The sequence below is a fragment of the Mesocricetus auratus genome, unplaced genomic scaffold (genome assembly GCF_017639785.1).
Source record: "Mesocricetus auratus isolate SY011 unplaced genomic scaffold, BCM_Maur_2.0 Super-Scaffold_6730, whole genome shotgun sequence".
Lineage (NCBI taxonomy): Eukaryota > Metazoa > Chordata > Mammalia > Rodentia > Cricetidae > Mesocricetus > Mesocricetus auratus.
Window position 1 is genome coordinate 97,218,628 of NW_024429184.1, and position 18,446 is coordinate 97,237,073.

General features: G+C 37.3%; 1 protein-coding gene across 3 annotated transcripts in view; it reads right to left on the minus strand.

Annotated features, from left to right (window-relative positions):
* The window catches only part of Adamts19 (ADAM metallopeptidase with thrombospondin type 1 motif 19), a 188,124-nt gene that overhangs the window by 116,579 nt on the left and 53,099 nt on the right, over window positions 1-18,446 (minus strand). For all 3 annotated transcript variants that reach the window (XM_040741782.1, XM_005069088.4, XM_040741783.1), the window contains exon 7: window positions 9,614-9,657. In XM_040741782.1, coding sequence (XP_040597716.1) covers window positions 9,614-9,657 — 44 coding nt within the window. The remainder of the gene's footprint in view (window positions 1-9,613; window positions 9,658-18,446) is intronic.

The window sequence follows — 18,446 nt, forward strand, 5'->3', positions numbered from 1 at the left end:
CTGTAGACCAGGCTGGTCTCAGTCTCATAGATCTCCACCTATTTCTGCCTCTGCAGTACTGAGATTAAAGGTGTATGTCACTATTACGTGGATTAATATAGTGTTTTGATATAATTTATCAAGTAAAATATATACTTAAAGATAAGTAACTCCAGGGCTGGAGAGATGGCTCAGAGGTTAAGAGCACTGACTGCTCTTCCAGAGGGTCCCGAGTTCAATTCCCAGCAACCACATGGTGGCTGACAACCATCTACAATTCAATCTGGTGTATATGTAATAAATAAATAAATAATTTAAAAAAAAAAAAAAAAAAAAAAAAAAAAAAAGATAAGTAACTCCAAGTATAGATTCAGGTACGAATTTAGTTTTATGGGGTTTTTCCCCCAAAAGTGTTCAATTTTTTAAAACATTCCAAAGGGACTTCAATACTAGTTTTTTCAGGACTTTATTTTTCTGAAGTATAAAGTAGGCAGAATGGCCAGGCGGTGGTGGCTCACGCCTTTAATCCCAGCACTCGGGAGGCATAGGCAGGCGGATCTCTGTGAGTTCGAGGCTGGGCTGGACCGGTAGCCTCCAAAACAATACAGAGAAACCCTGTCTCGTAAAAACAAAAAAAAAGTAGGCAGAATCATGAAAAATAAGAGATGCATAGTTTGGATAACAATAAAACTTAATAAAGCCATTTTAAAATACTTGTCTAAAATTAATGATCAGTGCTTTTGTGTCAAACAAAATATGATTGGCTACCAGTTTCAGGTTAGGCTATTATTTGGGAAAGTTTGTTCTCTCTACAACAGTCTTTACGTTGGCAGTAACTCCACAGCAGATGAGGGGTGCTAACTGACTTAGACACTAAATTCCAAGCACATGAGGTCATGCCAGAAACACGGTAACTTTAAATATTAAATCCTTCTGCCTTTATTTGTAAAAATAAGTAACTATTTTTTACCATAGTGAATTATTGAAAAGTTCAGATAGACGATCATGTCTTGTAAGAGATAGTTGGCAAAAGTCACTTATATGGATGACTTTGGGTAGCCTGTGCTGCACACAAAGTTGCCACTACATGGAAGAATTTGGAGATTTTCTAACTAATAATGTTTTATTCCTAGAAGAATGATGTTCAAGTATGTTTTTATTCAGTGATTATACTGTGTTTAGACAGTTTTCAGTAGAAATGAAATTTATAATTAATATTAATTAATTATAAGGTCTTGGGAAGTAAATAAAGAACAGGAAGCTTTACTCTTATTCTTTGGAATCATGTGTCCAGGGCTGGAGAGATGGCTCATTCATTAAAGGCTAGACTCACAACCGAAAATATAGAATCATATGTCCAACTCTTATTTCCATAACACGTCTTGCAAAAATAGATGTGTAAAATGTGTGACTCATGTTCTGGACGGCACCTAAGAAGATACCCATCAGAGGCCAAGAATTAAAGACAAATTCAGGCTGGAAAGATGGCTCAGCAGTTAAAGGCTAGGCTCACAACCAAAAACACAAGAAAGATAAAGTCAGCACAAACTCTGATCCCTCCTATGGTTACCTCGTTTGTTCTTAAAAGATCGTCTTATACATGTAATGATACCCTCTGTAACTTTATGACGCCTTCGTTTAATTCAGTTTGTTCTGAGGTCCTTCCAAGCAGTTAGGCATATCAACAGCTCCCTTTTTTAAATAGCTGTGTGGCATTTTTAATGGTCTTTCCATACATTGCTGATGTTATTTACTAACTGAAGAGTATTTCAATTGTTTCCAGGATTTGGCAATTATGAACACAGCAAGTTTAAACTTTCATGAATATGATTTGGATGAAGGTAACTTGAGGGGGAATGTTCTTCTGTATATATGTTTCTCTTATTGGTTAATGAATAAAACACTGATTGGCTGATTGGCCAAGCAGAAAGTGATATATTTGTGCAGAATCACGATAAAAGCAAGGACAAAAAGGAAGTCGCTCTCTTCTCTTTGGAGACACTTTGCAGTCACCATGTGAGCTGCCAAAACAGTTAGAGGAGCAGACCCTTCTCCAGTAAGAAAAGACCATGTGGAAATACTTAGATTAATAGAAATGGGTTAATAATTAAGGCAGAGTAGTAAATAAGAAACCCCAGAAACCGGCCAACAGTTTCATAATTAATATAAGTTTCGTGTGTTTATTTGGGGCTCAAGGGCCACAGAACCAGGCAGGACAAACAGCCTCATGTTACAGTAAGTTGTCTGTTTTTATCTTACTTACTCATTTATAGTCCACCACTGGCATCATTTAGGATAGAAAATATTAAAGACTAATATTATTTAAGGAATCTGTCTCATAACCTTTCTCTTTAAATCTTATATTAATTTTTAAAGCATTGTAGTAAAAATCCAATGTTTTAGGTCATTTTGTAAGTTAACATTGCATTTATATCACTAGCACTATTATAAACAAGCTAAGCGTGGTAGCGCAGTCCACAAGTCCCTGCACCTGGGATGTTGAGGCAAGAGGATCAGACACTGGAAGGTACCATTCATGAGGCAGAAATAGAGAAAGCTCTGAAAAAACATTTCATCAAAACTACTGGTGTTTTGATCTTGGCCATTCCAAATACCAGAACTCTGAGAAATAGATTTTTATGGTTTCTAAACCACTTTGTCTATGGAATTTTTTTACAACACCCAAAAAAAATACTGAGACAAAGACAGTCTTATATTACTCTGTAAATACTCTATGGGATATACCTAACATTGGAAAGATTCAATGAAATGTAACATAAATCTATTTCAATTCAAAACATATTAAAAATTAAATAAAAAAATGAGTTCAGTGTCAGTTTATAGCTTCTGGAGGAGGAAGAATCATTATTACTTGGGGTGCAGTCATTAGTAGATTACTTATGCTCCAGGGGAGGTCCTGAACTCATGCCATCTTTTTGTTGTCATCACGTAATATACCTCATGTCCAACAATCGGCATCAACTCATGATTAAAGATTAGAGAAAACAATCTAAGTAAATGGAACCAAGAAACAAGTACATGCAGCTATTCTAATATCCAACAAAACTGACGTCAAACCAATAACAATTAGAATGGCTAAGGAAAGATAATTTATACTTATTAAAGGAAAAGGTCAAGAAGAGAATATTATTAAAATCCTAAATATATATGCACCAAATGGAGGAATACCCAATCTCATCAAACAAACAAAAATCACTATTAGATTTAAAATTTAAAATGGACCTCCAACACAATGCTAATGCGGAATTTAAATAACCCACGTTGCTGTATGGATAATAATGTTACCCATAGTCTCATGTGCTGAACCCTGGGTTCCCAGCTGGTGTCACTGTTTTTGAAAGATTAGAGAATTCAGAATAAGAGGAAGTATGTCACTGGAGGCTAGCTCTGACAGTTTAAATACTCATACCTCTTTGCCTTAGTTATTTTCCTATTGTTTTGATAAACAGCATGACCACAGCATCTTATAAGATGAAGCACTCAGTTTGGCTTATAGTTTCAGAGGGTTATAGCCTCTGATGATGGAGCTACACCAGTTGAAAACACAGGTGAATGACTGCCCTGAAGTCTGGACCATAACTAAACCCCAGGACATATCTTGTGCTCCTCCCTCTCCCATCCCAGCACCAGCAAGGCAACTGGATGCTATTCCCACCTCTGTGCTCTGCTGTAGTTCCCACCAGCCTTAAAACAGGTAAGAGACCCACTACCTCCAGGCTGTGTCCAAACTCTCGCCACCCACTAGACTATCCCGCCAAGACTCTTTCTGCTGCCTAGCTCCATATACTTGAATACTCCCACCCCCGTGTCTAGCCCTCTCCAACAACCAAACCAGTTGGAAAAACAGCAGACCACATAGGCTGAGGTGCAAACCACAACAACTAGAAGAATAGGCACAGGCACAGGTCACACCAATTGGAAGAAAAGATGAATAAATGCCAGTGTAAGAATACATTCAACAACCAAAAGAGCAATATGGTATCAGTGATCCTACAATAGCAAAACCTGAACATTCCAATGCAGCTAAAACACAAGAAAAAGAACCTTAAAATTACTTCAAAAAGAGAGGGAGCATATGAATTTTGGAGAAAAATGTGGAAGGAGGAAGGGAAGGAATGGAAGGGAAGGAACGGTGTGGTGGATTGGATTCAAACATTTTATATACATGTATGAATGTCAAATAAAATATTGGATATAAAAGGCATTAAATAGAGAGTTGACCTCAGAGTATCTTTAAAGTCTCCGTACTTCTCTCTGCTTTTGGAGCCATGATATGGGAGAAAATGCTGTTCAACAAAAACTAAGCTTTAAGATGTTCAGCCACTTTGGAAATCAGTATGGAGATTCCTCAGAAAAATGGGAATAAACCTACCACAAGACCCAGCAACTCCACTGTTAGGCATATATCCAAAAGATGCCCATTCATACAACAAAGATGTCTGTTCCACTATGTTCATAGCAGCTTTATTTGTAATAGCCAGAACTTGGAAGCAACCTAGATGCCCCTCAACCGAAGAGTGGATAGAGAAAATGTGGTACATTTACACAATGGAGTACTATTCAGCAGAAAAAAACAATGGAATCCTGAGATTCGCAGGCAAATGGATGACACTAGAAGAAACCATCCTGAGTGAGGTAACCCAGTCACAAAAAAGAGAAACATGGCATGTACTCTCTCATATATGGATTTTAGACATAGATCTGGGGAGTGCCAGCCTACAATCCCATGGCCAGAGAGTTTGGGAAACAGAACCTTCATTCAGTGGCTGATGGAAGCAGAGGCAGACTCCCATGGCTAAGCACTGAGCTGAACTCAAGAAAGCCCATAACAGAGATGGAGGACTGATGACCAAAGGGATTAAGACGGGGCTGGTTTAACCCCCAGAAACAGCTGGCCTGACAAGGTTTAGCTCTTGAATCACAGACTGATGCCTGGGAATCCAGCATGGGACTGATCAAGACCCCCTGAATGTGGGTGTCAGTGAGGAGGCCTAGGTAATCTATTGAGCCTTGGGTAGTAGATCAGTATTCATCCCAAGTATACACATGGACTTTGGACTGTGAGATGCACTCTCACCCTGAACTCTTGGGGGAGGGTCTAGGCCCTGCACTGGATGAAATGACAGACTATGGACACCCCCATGGAGGGCCTCACCCTCCCTGGGGAAATGAGGGGATAATGGGGGGGGTTGGAGGGAGGACATGGGAGCAGGGGAAGGAAATGGAGAGGGACCTGGAACTGACTTGTGAAGCAACATTGCTTCTAATCTAAATTTAAACTTAAAAATAAAAAAATAATAATATAAAAAAGATGAGGCTTAACCCTTTCCTCTCACTGAATAAAAATGATTACATCTACAGAAATGTGGTTTGGAGAATGTACCAGTATGGGGAAAGGGACATATACATGAATGCTTACATGCAAACTGTCAACATAAATCAGTCATTTAAATAACTTCAGTGTCTGGGTGTGTTTCTCTCTAGCAATTGCTCCATAGGTGGCCTTTATGTCATTTTAACAACAAAAGAATATTCCAAAGCAAAGAGAGGATAAACTGCATCATTCTAAACATCTAAGACAAAGAATAATCTGTTGAAAAAATATCGAAACCCAATGCACCATGTCTTAACAACAGGGTGCAGAGAACTCACGGTGGCTGGTATGTTCCCTACCAGACCAAAGTATCACCTCTCCAATCTTCCACAGTGTAAAACTTTTCAACAGTCACATGCACACTCATGTGCACAGACACACTCACACACATATACACACACAGGGGAGGCAGAGCGAGAGAGAGACAGAGAGAGAGAGAGAGCCTTTACCACAAATAATCAATAATTTTGTATTTATGATAGTATTTCTCAAAGATATCAATAGAACCCTGACTTTCAAAAACACCTTTAGCATCCTTACAAGAGATAAAAGCAAGGTAAACACAGCATTATTGCTAATGATGAAAAGCAATATTAGGTTAAGAGCCCTAAACAAAACCAGGCAGTGGCATAAACTTCACTGGCATTTTTTTCCCTACTGACACTCACTGCCATTAGTAGTGTTAATCCTAGCGCTCTGGAGGTAGACATACATATATCTGTGAGTTCTAGGCAGCCTAGTCTACATAGTTACCAACCAGCCAGGGCTACATAGTGAGAGTCTTTCTCAAAACGAAACAAACAAAAAGGAAGCCCCTCGCATCACAGTCACTAGTTATGGACTAGAAGCTCACACTCCCAGGCACAAGACTGCTGTGCACTTCTACTTTTCCCCATTACGCGGATGCACTGTGTTGTAAGAAATGCCTCACATTATAGTGATGAGATCTGGGACTGAAGCCCACACTTCCAAATACTAGCAATGGCACAGACAGACGATTACCCGGCCATTTCTCACTGAGAAAGAGGATGTGACAGACCTGGCCTTGTACTGAGTGACTGTTGGAGCAGTTGAGTTGCAAGTGTCAGTGTGCTTTAACCCAGAGGGGAATCCAGGCTTTTCGGGTGTTATAAAAGCTGTGCCATGTTCAGAAAAGTAATAAACAGAAAAGACACTCTAAACCTCCTTGTCTGACTTTAAAATGTATGATCCATCTGTTCTATTTCAGAGCCCTCCTCATCTGTAAAACAATACAATGATGAGAAACTAGAGAGCTTGGGTTTTAGAGAAATTCAATGAAGCATCCTTGAAAGCATTGCTAGAATTGCAATGCCTGCCGCAAAGGTCTCGATTGATTTTAAACATCTTTATCCTCCTCCACATAGAACACAAATTCCTAACACAAACTTGAAGCCTTTAGCTGCTGTCAACCCCTCCATACTATACCGGAAAGTGTAGGGAAGCTGTGACGTGCAGGTCATCATTCAGCCACTCATTTTCTAAACTAGCGAATCTTAAAGCCATTCCTTTGCCTTTCTAAACACCTTTGTTACAACATCTGGTCTATAACAGGCTGAATCCAAATCCACTCTAAATATCTCATAAAAGAAGGATCACGTGTTAGGAAAAGCATCTGACATAACTACAACTCTTCATATTATATTCAGAGACTTACAAACATGTATAAATATGTTTTATCAATTTGAACCTGAAATCGCCCTGCTTTACTATAGATTATAACCTCATAAGAAAATTGACAAAATATCAATGCCTATCTAATTTTTTTACATGATGACCCTTATAGGCGATTTAAAACCAATCAACCTAGAAGGTCTTCTCATCAAAATTGAAAAGGTAAGATCAATCCACGTGAAATCATCATAAGAAGAAAATTGTCTTGCAGTGAAACACCATGCCCTCCAACAGCCATGCATACAATTGTACATATATCTGACTGACATGTTATTATGTATTGATGAGGTGTGGATTAATGGCTGGATACATACATACTATATAGTAACTATATGTGTTATACTTAAACAAATCAAAGAGAAACCTTAGCTTTTTCCTGATTATAGAAGAAAGTTATTAATATTGTCTGATACTCTTCTGTTTTGTCACAGAATACATGAAATTTCATAATCATCATTTGCTTTGTAATGATATTTCACATTTTATCCAAGAATTGAAACATATGTGGATATCGATGAGAAATCAAAGTAATGGAACTACTTCGTAATCTAAATTTCTAGCCACATAAAAGTTTCTTCTGTGTAGAATTTTACCTGCATGTATGTGTGTCTACCATGGACGTGGATATTCTTGGAGGCCAGAAGAAGGCTGGATTCCCAGGAATTGGAACTACAGGCTATAGTGACCCACCATGTAGATGCTGGGAATGAACCCGGATCTTCCGAGGAGAAGCAAGTGATCTTAATTAATGGCCCAACCATCTCTCCAGTACCATCTATTCTTAATTTCTCATTTTTAGCTAAAATACTTGCTACCCTACAGAAAGAAACCTTACATGATATATGCCAAAGTCAGATTATAACTCTTGAATATACCTTAACAATAATGCTTATTGCATCCACTTAACTTAGAATGGGAGTATATACATTCACACACACACACACACACACACACATATATATATATGTATATATATATTACATAGGTCTCTTTTTTAATTTTTTATTTATTTTATATGCATAGATGTTTTGCCTGCACATATGACTGTGCACTATGTGCATGCATGGTATCAGCAAAAATGAGAACAGAACAGCAGATACCCTGCAACTGGTATTAGAACCAGCTGCCATGTGTGTGTGCTGGGAACTGAACCCAGGTCCTCTGGAAGAACAATCAGTGCGCTCTCAAGTGCTGAGCCATCTCTCTACCCTGTCTTGTTTCTTTTAATAGGTGCTAACACAGTTGCACTTATTTTAACAGACATGTATGTGCATATTGTCCAATAACCAGAAAGACAGGTACATGTATTCTATTGGCTCCACGGTTACATACTGGGATTTTATTATTATTATTTTAATTTTAAAGAGCTTGCTTCACATGTCAATTCCAGTTCCCTCTCCCTCCCATCCTCCTACACCCCCCACCATCCCCCCCATCCTCCCGCCCTATTGCCACTTCCTTCCACATAGGGGATATCTAGAGTCTGTCATTTCACTCAGGGCAGGGTCCAGGCACTCCCCTAAGAGTCCAGGCTGAGAGAGCATCCCTCTTTGTGTTATGGACACACGATGTCTGTTTGTATGGCAGGGATAAACACTGATCCATTGCCCAGGACCCCATAGGTTGCCCAGGCCTCCTCACTGAATCTCACACTCAGGAGGTCTGGATCAGTCCTATGCTGGCCTCCCAGCTGTCGGTCTGGGGTCCAAGAGCTCTCTCCTGTTCAGATCAGCTGTCTCTGCTGGTTTTGCCAGCCCATTCTTTGACAATTTGCTCATCGCTCCTCTCTCTCTGTCAGTGGGTTCCTTGGGTTCAGCTCAGTGATTAATTGTGTGTTTGCCTCTGCTTCCATCAGTCACTGGATGAAGGCTCCAGGATGGTTATAGACATCAAGTTCATTATCAGGAATGGGCATTCGAGGTGGTCTCTCCACTATTGCTTAGCTTGCCAGTTGGTGTCATCCCTTTAGATCACTAGAGGTCTCACTGGTGCCAGATCTGTCTTCTAACCTATGATTCCCTCTTTCCCCTATTCTACCCCCACCCACTCAACCTTCCTGTTCCCCCATGACCTGAGATTTTTTTTTAAATATCAATTTAAAACTTGTAAAATTGCTACTCGGTGCCCAAAGAGCCTTCATCAGCCCATCAAAGTAGATGGGTTTCTTTTTATAATCTCCAAATAACTTGAAACATATATGACACAAATATAATCTATTCTCATATTATAAATGTATTTAGCCTTGTGTTAGCAACAATAATAAAATGCTATTGAATGCATCTGTATATCTTTGGGTAAAGACAAAAAAAGAATGGATGATAATCTTTAAAAATGAAAATAGCTCTAGTGTATAGTTTATGTATGACTTTAACCTTTTTCATGTGTAGCTGAAGTGATAACATAGGATTTAGCACATAGTTACAACATATATGACATTGCAAAATATCACTTCAAAGTCAGCACCCTCAAATAATTTACTATATATAAGCAACACATACATGTAAGTTCTCCATTGTTCCTCAAGCAAAAGTTTTCACAGGTGCTTACCTACAGTATCACACGGCTCATCTTTGTGGACACAGAAATCTTTCCTAGAAGGAAAATAGAAAATCAAAGCTAAGAGAGATGCTTTCAGACAACTGCCAGTCAGGACTCATTGTCACAGTTACATGAACCACTTGTCTAGTTCCTCAAATTTAATAGAACTCAGATGAAGATTAAGGAATAATCTGAAAAATATTTAATCTGAATTTAATAGCAAGCATATATTACTTAGTCATGAGATACCTTCCTATTTAAGAAATAAAACCCTGCTTTGATTTGAATTTTTCTGCAAAGTTTCATTGTGTTGTTACAAAAAAAATTATGATGTTGGGGAATGGTTTACCATAGGAAAATATTATAACACTACTTAATAGGACAATAGAATTTCCAGGTTGAGAGCTTACAGGTAAGGATTGTATTTTAAAGCCACCTATAGTTTCCTTTCCAAGATTGGCAAACATTTTCAAAGACTGAAAAGCACATTAAAGAGGGCGTAAGGAAACTGGCATTTTACATAAATGGGCTCTATGGATTACTGTACTGAATGTTAGAGAGCATCCCTTAATGATACTCTTGTTTCCACATATTTAGAATGTCTCAGACCACAGTAATCAGGGTCTGACTTAGGAGATACGCTATATGAAATGATTGTTATTTATCTCTCTGTTGCTATTTACTTAACTGTCTGGCATCTCAGACACCTCATCCAAAGCACAGGGGCACAGTTCTGTATATTTATTGTGCAGGATGAATGTTCTAGCATGTACAGCCCTATACGTTATTATAAATGATCTAACAGTGTACAATCATTTAAAACATAGGTTTGTCATGCAATTTAAATGAGTTCCCCCACATAAGGTATTAGAACCATGTCAGTATACAGTAACTGTTGATATTTTTGATGGATTATTTTCATTGCCGCAATTCTTGGACCTAATAAGTGATATCCTACTCCTTAGCATTTAGGTAATATGTAACTTTTAAGAACACTGACGTAGTTAATTCCCCATTTCTGCATATGCATATTTGTGTGTGTGTGTGTGTGTGCGTGAGAGAGAGAGACAGAGAGAGAGAAGAGATTGGAAAATAGCTTTATAAAAAGGTCACTATCATTTATAGAATCTGAAGCTCATTGCATAATAGGAAATACATTTTTAAAAATTTAGTGAAAAGGTATGGAGACATTAATCAGTAGTTGAGAACACTAAATACTCTTGCAAAGGGTCTGGACTCTGTTCCAATAACACACATGTTGGTTCGTGGCTCCACTTCCAGGAGAGCAATGCCCTCTCTGGCCTCTGGTACACGTTAATTCACTCAGACACAATCAAACAATCTTCTTATAAAGTTAATACGCCAAAGTGAACTCCATGAGTTTTTTTGGTGAACTTTTTGATTCATTTTGACATCTCTTTGCCCTGCACCCTGTCTCTTTTTTGGTCATGTTTTGTTTTGTCGGGGGAGGGGGATAGAACATAAAACGGGGAGGGATGGAGATGAGAAGATTCTGGGGGGAGTTGGGGGAAAGAATAACATGACTAAAATGTTCAATTCAAACTAAAATGTGATCAAATTTTTAAAGAAAACATAATGAAACAGACAAAAAACACAGTGCACAAGGAAGGAGAAAAGAGGGAGATGTTAAGGATAAAGCGAAAGAGGATAAATATGATCAAAGTTCAGTGCATGCATATATGGAAATCTTTTACCTCTTTCTTCAATTTTAGGGAACACTGATAAATATAAACAAACATTAATCATCAACAAGATATAGTGCAGAACGGCTGAAACTCATCAATTATATTGATACTAACAATTTTTTTTCCATTTAGACATTGGTTGAGTCAGCAGAAACCTTTACAGTATGACAACTATGTATGGTCTTATAAATTTCATTGTATATCTAAATGCATTATTTTTCTCAGAGTTTTCTTTACATGTTCCCTACATTAACCTTTTAGATATCATGAGTTAGAATTGCTTAATGAAATAAACAACTTTGGATTGATTTTTAATTTATTAGAAAAGAAAAAATGTTAAAATTCCATTAAAGGTATAAGTTTTTTGATGTTTCCACATGAGTGTCTATTAATTTTTGCTTTGTTCACTTCAAAGCTAAGTTATTGAATAATTAAAGCTCTCTTAGTTTTTTGGATTTTATCTATTTTTGAATTATTGGTTTTATTTTTGGATAAAGATCACATTTATCTGTTGTTCTAGTTTGGTTTTCTGTTGCTGTGATTAAACACTGACCAAAAGCATCTTGGGGGAGGAAAGGGCTTATTTGGCTTATATGGCTTATATGTCCCAGGCACTGTGCATCACTGGAGAAAGCCAGGGCAGGAACTCAAAGAGCATAGACAAGGACCACGAAGGAATGCTGCTTACTCGGTTGCCTCCATGCCCATCTTCAGCTCCTTTCTTATACTGCCAAGGACCATGTGTTCAACAGTAGCACAGCCCATTGTACTCTCCCCACAACACACTCATACATGCTTATAGACCTATAGCCCGATTGGATGGAGTTATTTCTTAAATGAAGTTCCCTCCTCATGGGAGAATCTTCTTTGTATTAAGTTGACAGAAAACTATCCAGACCGTTCCCTAACGTTCTCATCATTAATGTGTCAGTTAGGACAGTTTTCCTTGGTATTAGATTCAACTTTCATTTTTCTATGAGTTTCTGGCAAATAGAACATGGTTAAACATGTCAAGCTAACTATATAACATTCCTGTAAATTATTGAGTTTATTGATTACATTTATTATTGGCATATTTGGATTTGCTATTTTACCAGGTTCTTCCTTTTGTGCCACCAACCATCTCCCAAATCATGACACACAGACTTATTATTAATTTTGAATACTTGGCGTGGCTAGCTCTTTTAACTTAACCTGTTTCTCTTTATCTGTGTTTTGCCTTGGGGATTTTTAACCTCCTTTCTTTATGTATATCTTACTTTCTTTCTGGGTCTATATCTGGCTGGTGTCTGCCTGGCTTTTTGTCCCAGGCGTATCCATCGTTCTCTCCTCCTTCTGTCATTCTTCCCCTTCCTTTGGAATCTAGATTTCTCCTCCTATTCATTTTCTCCATGCCAGGCCTGTCCTATCTGTCTTCCTGCCTAGCTCCCAACCATTCAGCTTTTTATTAGACCGATCTGGCAGGCCTTAGGTAGGCAAGTTGAATAAGATGCAACGCATCTTTATATAATCAAACACACATCTTTACATTGTTAAATAAATGCAGAATAAACAAAAGTAACACAACTTTACACAATTATAGTAACATTCTGCAGCATAAACAAATGTAACACATCTTTACATTGTTGAATTGATATTCCACAACATACTATCTTATTTGTGATTGCTACTTTAAGTTGCCTTTGTGTAGTATACATTGAGAGGGGGTCCTTTCTGGGAAGTTTTGAAACTATTTTTACTGCATGATTAAATTTCGAGAGCAAATTCATAGGGTGATTGTTTGGGGAGGGGGATTATGTTCCTATCCTATAATCCTGGGTGACACAGAATAATCCCTTCTTGATAGCCTTTAGTTGCTGGCAGAGTTTTGACCACAGGTATACTTTTATGTAAGGTCCGGGTATCCATATGTTATAGTCACCTGTAATCATTCCATTTCTACTTCCTACTTTGAACACCTCTGAAAGCTTTCCTTTGCACAAATCTTCAAAAAAACATGAGACAAGATGTGCAAAGTACTTCAAAGGAAGTATTTCAAAGAACAAACTCCCCCCGGGCAGCTACTGCATTTCCTCCTAAAGTTGCATGGTTCTTGAGAGACCCTTTTGTCTATGGCTAATCTGCACATAAAATATGCTTCTTATATTTTAAATTCAATTTATAAGTGTTCTAAAACTGGGGCATTTTCTTATTATCTAGTCAACGATATGATCAAAAGATTAAACAGAATGAACCCATCTGTGACTTGCCAGATAGAAATTAAGTATCATAAAATAATAGCTTTAAAAACAAATATCAATGTGCAAAGAAAAAGGCACATGATCATTATTATATTGTAATTTATAACATGCAAAATCTTTGATTAAATCCTTTAAAGTTTCCCATCAATATCTCAATAATATGTTCTCATTGTCTGAACTAAAATTAAATACTTCTTTCTTTTTGTTGTTTGTTTATTTGGGGACAGGGCATCATGGAGCCTGCGCTGGCTCCACTGTCTGATTAGTCACACTGAATCTCCTGCACCTGAGAGCTAGGATGACAAGTTTGCATTACAGCATGAAGATGCTTAAATCCTAATAGAGGTTCAAAGCTATCTTTATTCAGTTGAGGCTTATAAGTTATTGCAAAATTAGTCACTGAAACAATTTTTTCTTTCAAAAGTTTAGAGGAAAACAAAATGTGTAGTAATGGATAAGAGTGAGATGGGGTGGATTATTTTAATATAAAATATCATTAAACTAGTCATCTTTTCTCCTGGAAAGTTTCTGACAAAAAGAAAATTCTATGAAACAGACATAGAATCAACTTTAATTGTAGGAGTAATGTGAAAGCGTTGACCTGACGTGAGGAACTTCAAACTCTAAATATCTTAAACTAGACAAAGGGGACTTAGTATAATATTAAACCATGCAATTATACCTAATATTTATGAATGCACTGGTTATTTTGTGGTTATAAATAACAAATTGATACAAGTATGTGACTTACCATAAATTTCTCCATAATGAATTAAGAGTGCTTCTTCTGAATTCGTTTGTATGTCTTAGCTGAGACCCCCTTTCCAATAACTCACTCACTGGATTTCAACTAAGGTAGGTTGAGACAGTTTTGAACATTCTTTTGCTTAGTTTTGGAGTGATTTAGCATCACATCTTCACCTACTTATGCCAAAGACACCTTTGTAGAAAAGAGATTGTCTTTTATGTGGTGGACTTGACCCAGTGCCAAAATGCAACAGGTATATTTAGAGTTAAGATATGCTTTTTCCTAATTACTGTGTATTTCTGTACTACTAACAGTGCAATGTTTAACCTCATCTGCAGAATTTTTAAGGTTTTGCTCCATATACTATCATTTTGCATGCTGTTAAAACAGTAACAGGATATTAATTTTTCCTGGATACTTAAGGTTGGCTCTTATGAATGTTTTAAAGTCTATCATTCCAACTACATTAAAATCATTAAGTGAAATTCATTTTTAGTTGTTAAAAAGAAATATCAAAGAACAAAAAGCAAACGTTGATGAACTAAATAATGATTATATATCTACACTGAGAGTTCTTGTGGTTAAAATTTTAATTAAAAAAAGATTGTCCTAACAATGCACTGCAAAATCAGAAGGGAGTCCATGTAAGTCAGGGAAGATAAGAAAATTTTATCTTGTACATGTTACAACGGCAAGTAAACTTCCTCCAAGGCAAAGCTGTAACAGTCCCTTTAACAGACAAAAAAGAAAAAAAAGAACACTGGAAAACCTGTGCCTCTAGGCAAAACAAGATTGCTTTCATCTAAAACATGCATTTTCTAGGGCTATAATTAAGGGATTACATGAAATTGAGTGGTTTCTTGACAGTCTTAAGTTAAATCTTAAAGCCATTCTTCTACCCCACCCCCACACCAACATTGTTCTACATGGAACATCCTGTTACCTCATATATTTTATTCAAAATAGTCTAAGCATAAGCTGCTAAACAAAAGTTCTTTATGCTGCGATGACAACTATTGTGGGAACTGTTCTGGTTTTCTTTAGGCATCCATGTCATGTCGTTGGAACTTCATGTGTGCAGTTTCCCTGTCATTTCTAGGAGAAACAATCTCACAGCAGACAGTGTGAGCCTCTTACACTCTTTCATTTTCCTTTTCCTGATGTTCCCTGAACCTCAGAAGTAGGAGATGTATTACAGATGTATCAATGGGGACAATACCAAATCATCAGCCCTGGCAGCATATACATAAAGGCAATGCTGGACAGGCTCAGCAGGTTATATTTGCATGGTTATAAACATATATATATATAAATACATGTATAGTAACATATAAATTGATATAAGCATATCAGTAGTTAAAGAAGAGGATGTCTTGTAAGCTGGGTTGTGGGGGGTTACATGGGAGGGGAAGAAGGGAGCAGGGGAGTAAATATGATATGATATGTGATGGCACTTTAGTTAAATAAACAAAAGTAAGAAACAAACAAAAAGAACATGGCTCCTAGATGAATATAGCTTTTGCAGAGTGTATTAAGTAAAGGCTAGACTTTTGATCTAACTTAATGATCTGACTTAATGATCTAACATCAGAAGATGAAATTCCCATCATGCTCCCTTCAGTGTCTTTCCTTATGCCTGTTTCTTTGGTGATTATGGACTCTGTTAACACAACTATGACCTGATTCATGTAGTGGTTAACCCACATAAATTCAATATCTGTATTTTGAACTAATTCCAAATTATGAGAGCAAGTGTATTTCCACCAAGTAAAATGTATCCAGGGTAAGAATCTGTCTGTAGATGAAAGGTTTTAGGAAAGGGCTGCTGCAATATACATACTAGATAAATAAAAAAAACTAACATAGAGAGCTACGGAAGTCAGTTTTTCACAGAGACCAATACCAACAGACTGAGCATTGCTTAAAATTGAGGTGCATTCACCTATGTAGTAATGAAATATGTTCCTGTGCTTCTGTACAGAACAGGACTGGTATGTTCCAATGACACACACCATGTGCTCATTATCTCTATCTGAGAAATGCCATGGTGATAAATGAAACCGGATTCTCTAGAAATATAAAAGACGTGATGCCCATCCACATCTGTAGTGCTGAGGGTCAATAAGCAAAAAGCCTAAGGTGGTAGTGTACTGGATAAATAACAGCTCTATTTTTTATTTTTGTTGGTGGCACAAAAGCAGAGAATGAAACACATCAAATAGATGATACCAAATACTATGGTATTACAGCAAATGAAAGAACCATATAAAATACAGTCAACCTCAGGGCTCAAGTCACAGAGCATAAAGTATACTCAGATGTGGGAGGAAAGGGTTTCTGTGCTATTTTCTAAATATATAATGCACCATATCATGGTGCATAAGGCTGCAGTACAGCAATTTGATTTACATAATGTGAACCAAGGGACTTCACCTGTAAGTAAACATAAACTAGGACAAGCGCTCTGCTCAATGTCAAGGGCACTGAGAGCCTTCACACAACAATTTCTGTTCGCCTAGTCAAACAAAGAAATGAATGAAATAGGCGTTTTATATGGAATCTGAAAAGTCCTCTAAACAAAATCACTGGAAGCATCGCCATTACAGCTGAAGAGTAAGTTGGCAGCCTCATTTAACCTCACATGACTGTGGGGTTATCAGTCTTTGCTGGTCAGAGATGCTTTTCCAGATAACCAAAGTAATATATTATTAATTTCAAGACATTCCAAGATGTGTGTGTGTGTGTGTGTGTGTGTGTGTGTGTGTGGTGGTGGTGGTGGTGGTGGTTGAGAATAGAAGTTTCTTTGCAGCCCAGACCTGTGCTCAAGCAGATTCAAATTCACATTTTGGCTAATGTTGACTTGATGTTCATGAAGTTGGCCTCAGAGAATTTCATTATGTGAGTTTGTGGAAATGATACTTTTAGTATAAACTGAGAAGACCAATAAATTATGTGCAAGTTCTGACTTATATTGAAAAAAATAGTTTTTAATTTCCAGGAATGAAGATGCATCGGAGAATAAATCTCATTGTAAAGTTTTACAGCGCCCTGGGACATACCTATAAATGATTCATTCAGAAATGATTCTGTGATTTTATTAAATCAGGATACTTTTACCATCTCTGTTTTATTAAATTTTCTATCTTTCTTGCCAATGGCACTCATTTGAAATTAATTTTCAGGAGGAATACAGATAAACCAGAATCATTTAAATAAACGTGAGAGGCAAAAAATTTTAAAAATTCAATTTTAAATAAAATATGTAAGAGCCACAGACTTAAGCTCTCTATATAAATCAGAGAGTAATGCGACAATTGTGCTAAGAAATTGCAGAGCTGACAAATGGGAGAAGTTTTTTTGTGTACTTGTTACCATGAGCCCACAGCACTAGGTCAGCTCTAAACTATTTACTTCATTTTATCACATAGAACAATTTAACAAACATATTACCTCAGATAGGTTCAAGCTTATAAGAACATCATGCATTTGAGCTGAGACCAAGATTAATCCCTGAGCTACAATGTCCTCCTAGGGATGTGTCCACATAGCACACAACGTTTAGCAGTTGTCTGAGATGAACGTTCAATAGAAACTTAACTTGATTTTAAATGAAGCAGACAAAGGTGGGTAAGAACAGGGGGTCGCTGGTGATTAACTTTTCTTACTTTTGTCCACAGCTTCCTTACAAATTAAAGGTCTGATCATCATTTTACACCATTCAGACAGGTAAAACATTCCTCCAGATTACACAGAACACTCACTTAGGTGTTTCTGACCAGACAGTTGGAGGTCATTTAGGACTAAAACTCTCTCTTTAGCTCACTGGTTTTCAGCAGTGTGGGACCATCAGCAGAGAAATGAGACCTCCATGTGAGGCTCACCTCACAGGTGGGTGAAGGAAACAGCTGGCAAGCTTGGTGTGTGTATACCGTCAGCAGAACAGTGCTTTAAATTAGTACTCTAAATGAGTATCGGCACATGCTTAGTGTCATAGATACAGATATTTGTAGGACATTTTTCTCAAAGTGCACCAAACTAAAAATTTCTATAAAGACTAAATTAAATGAATTGGGACACTTATATGACCCTCCCTCTGAATGAATGGAAAATGAGTGGACTGGTTGACTGTTGCTGTTAGAATTTATTGC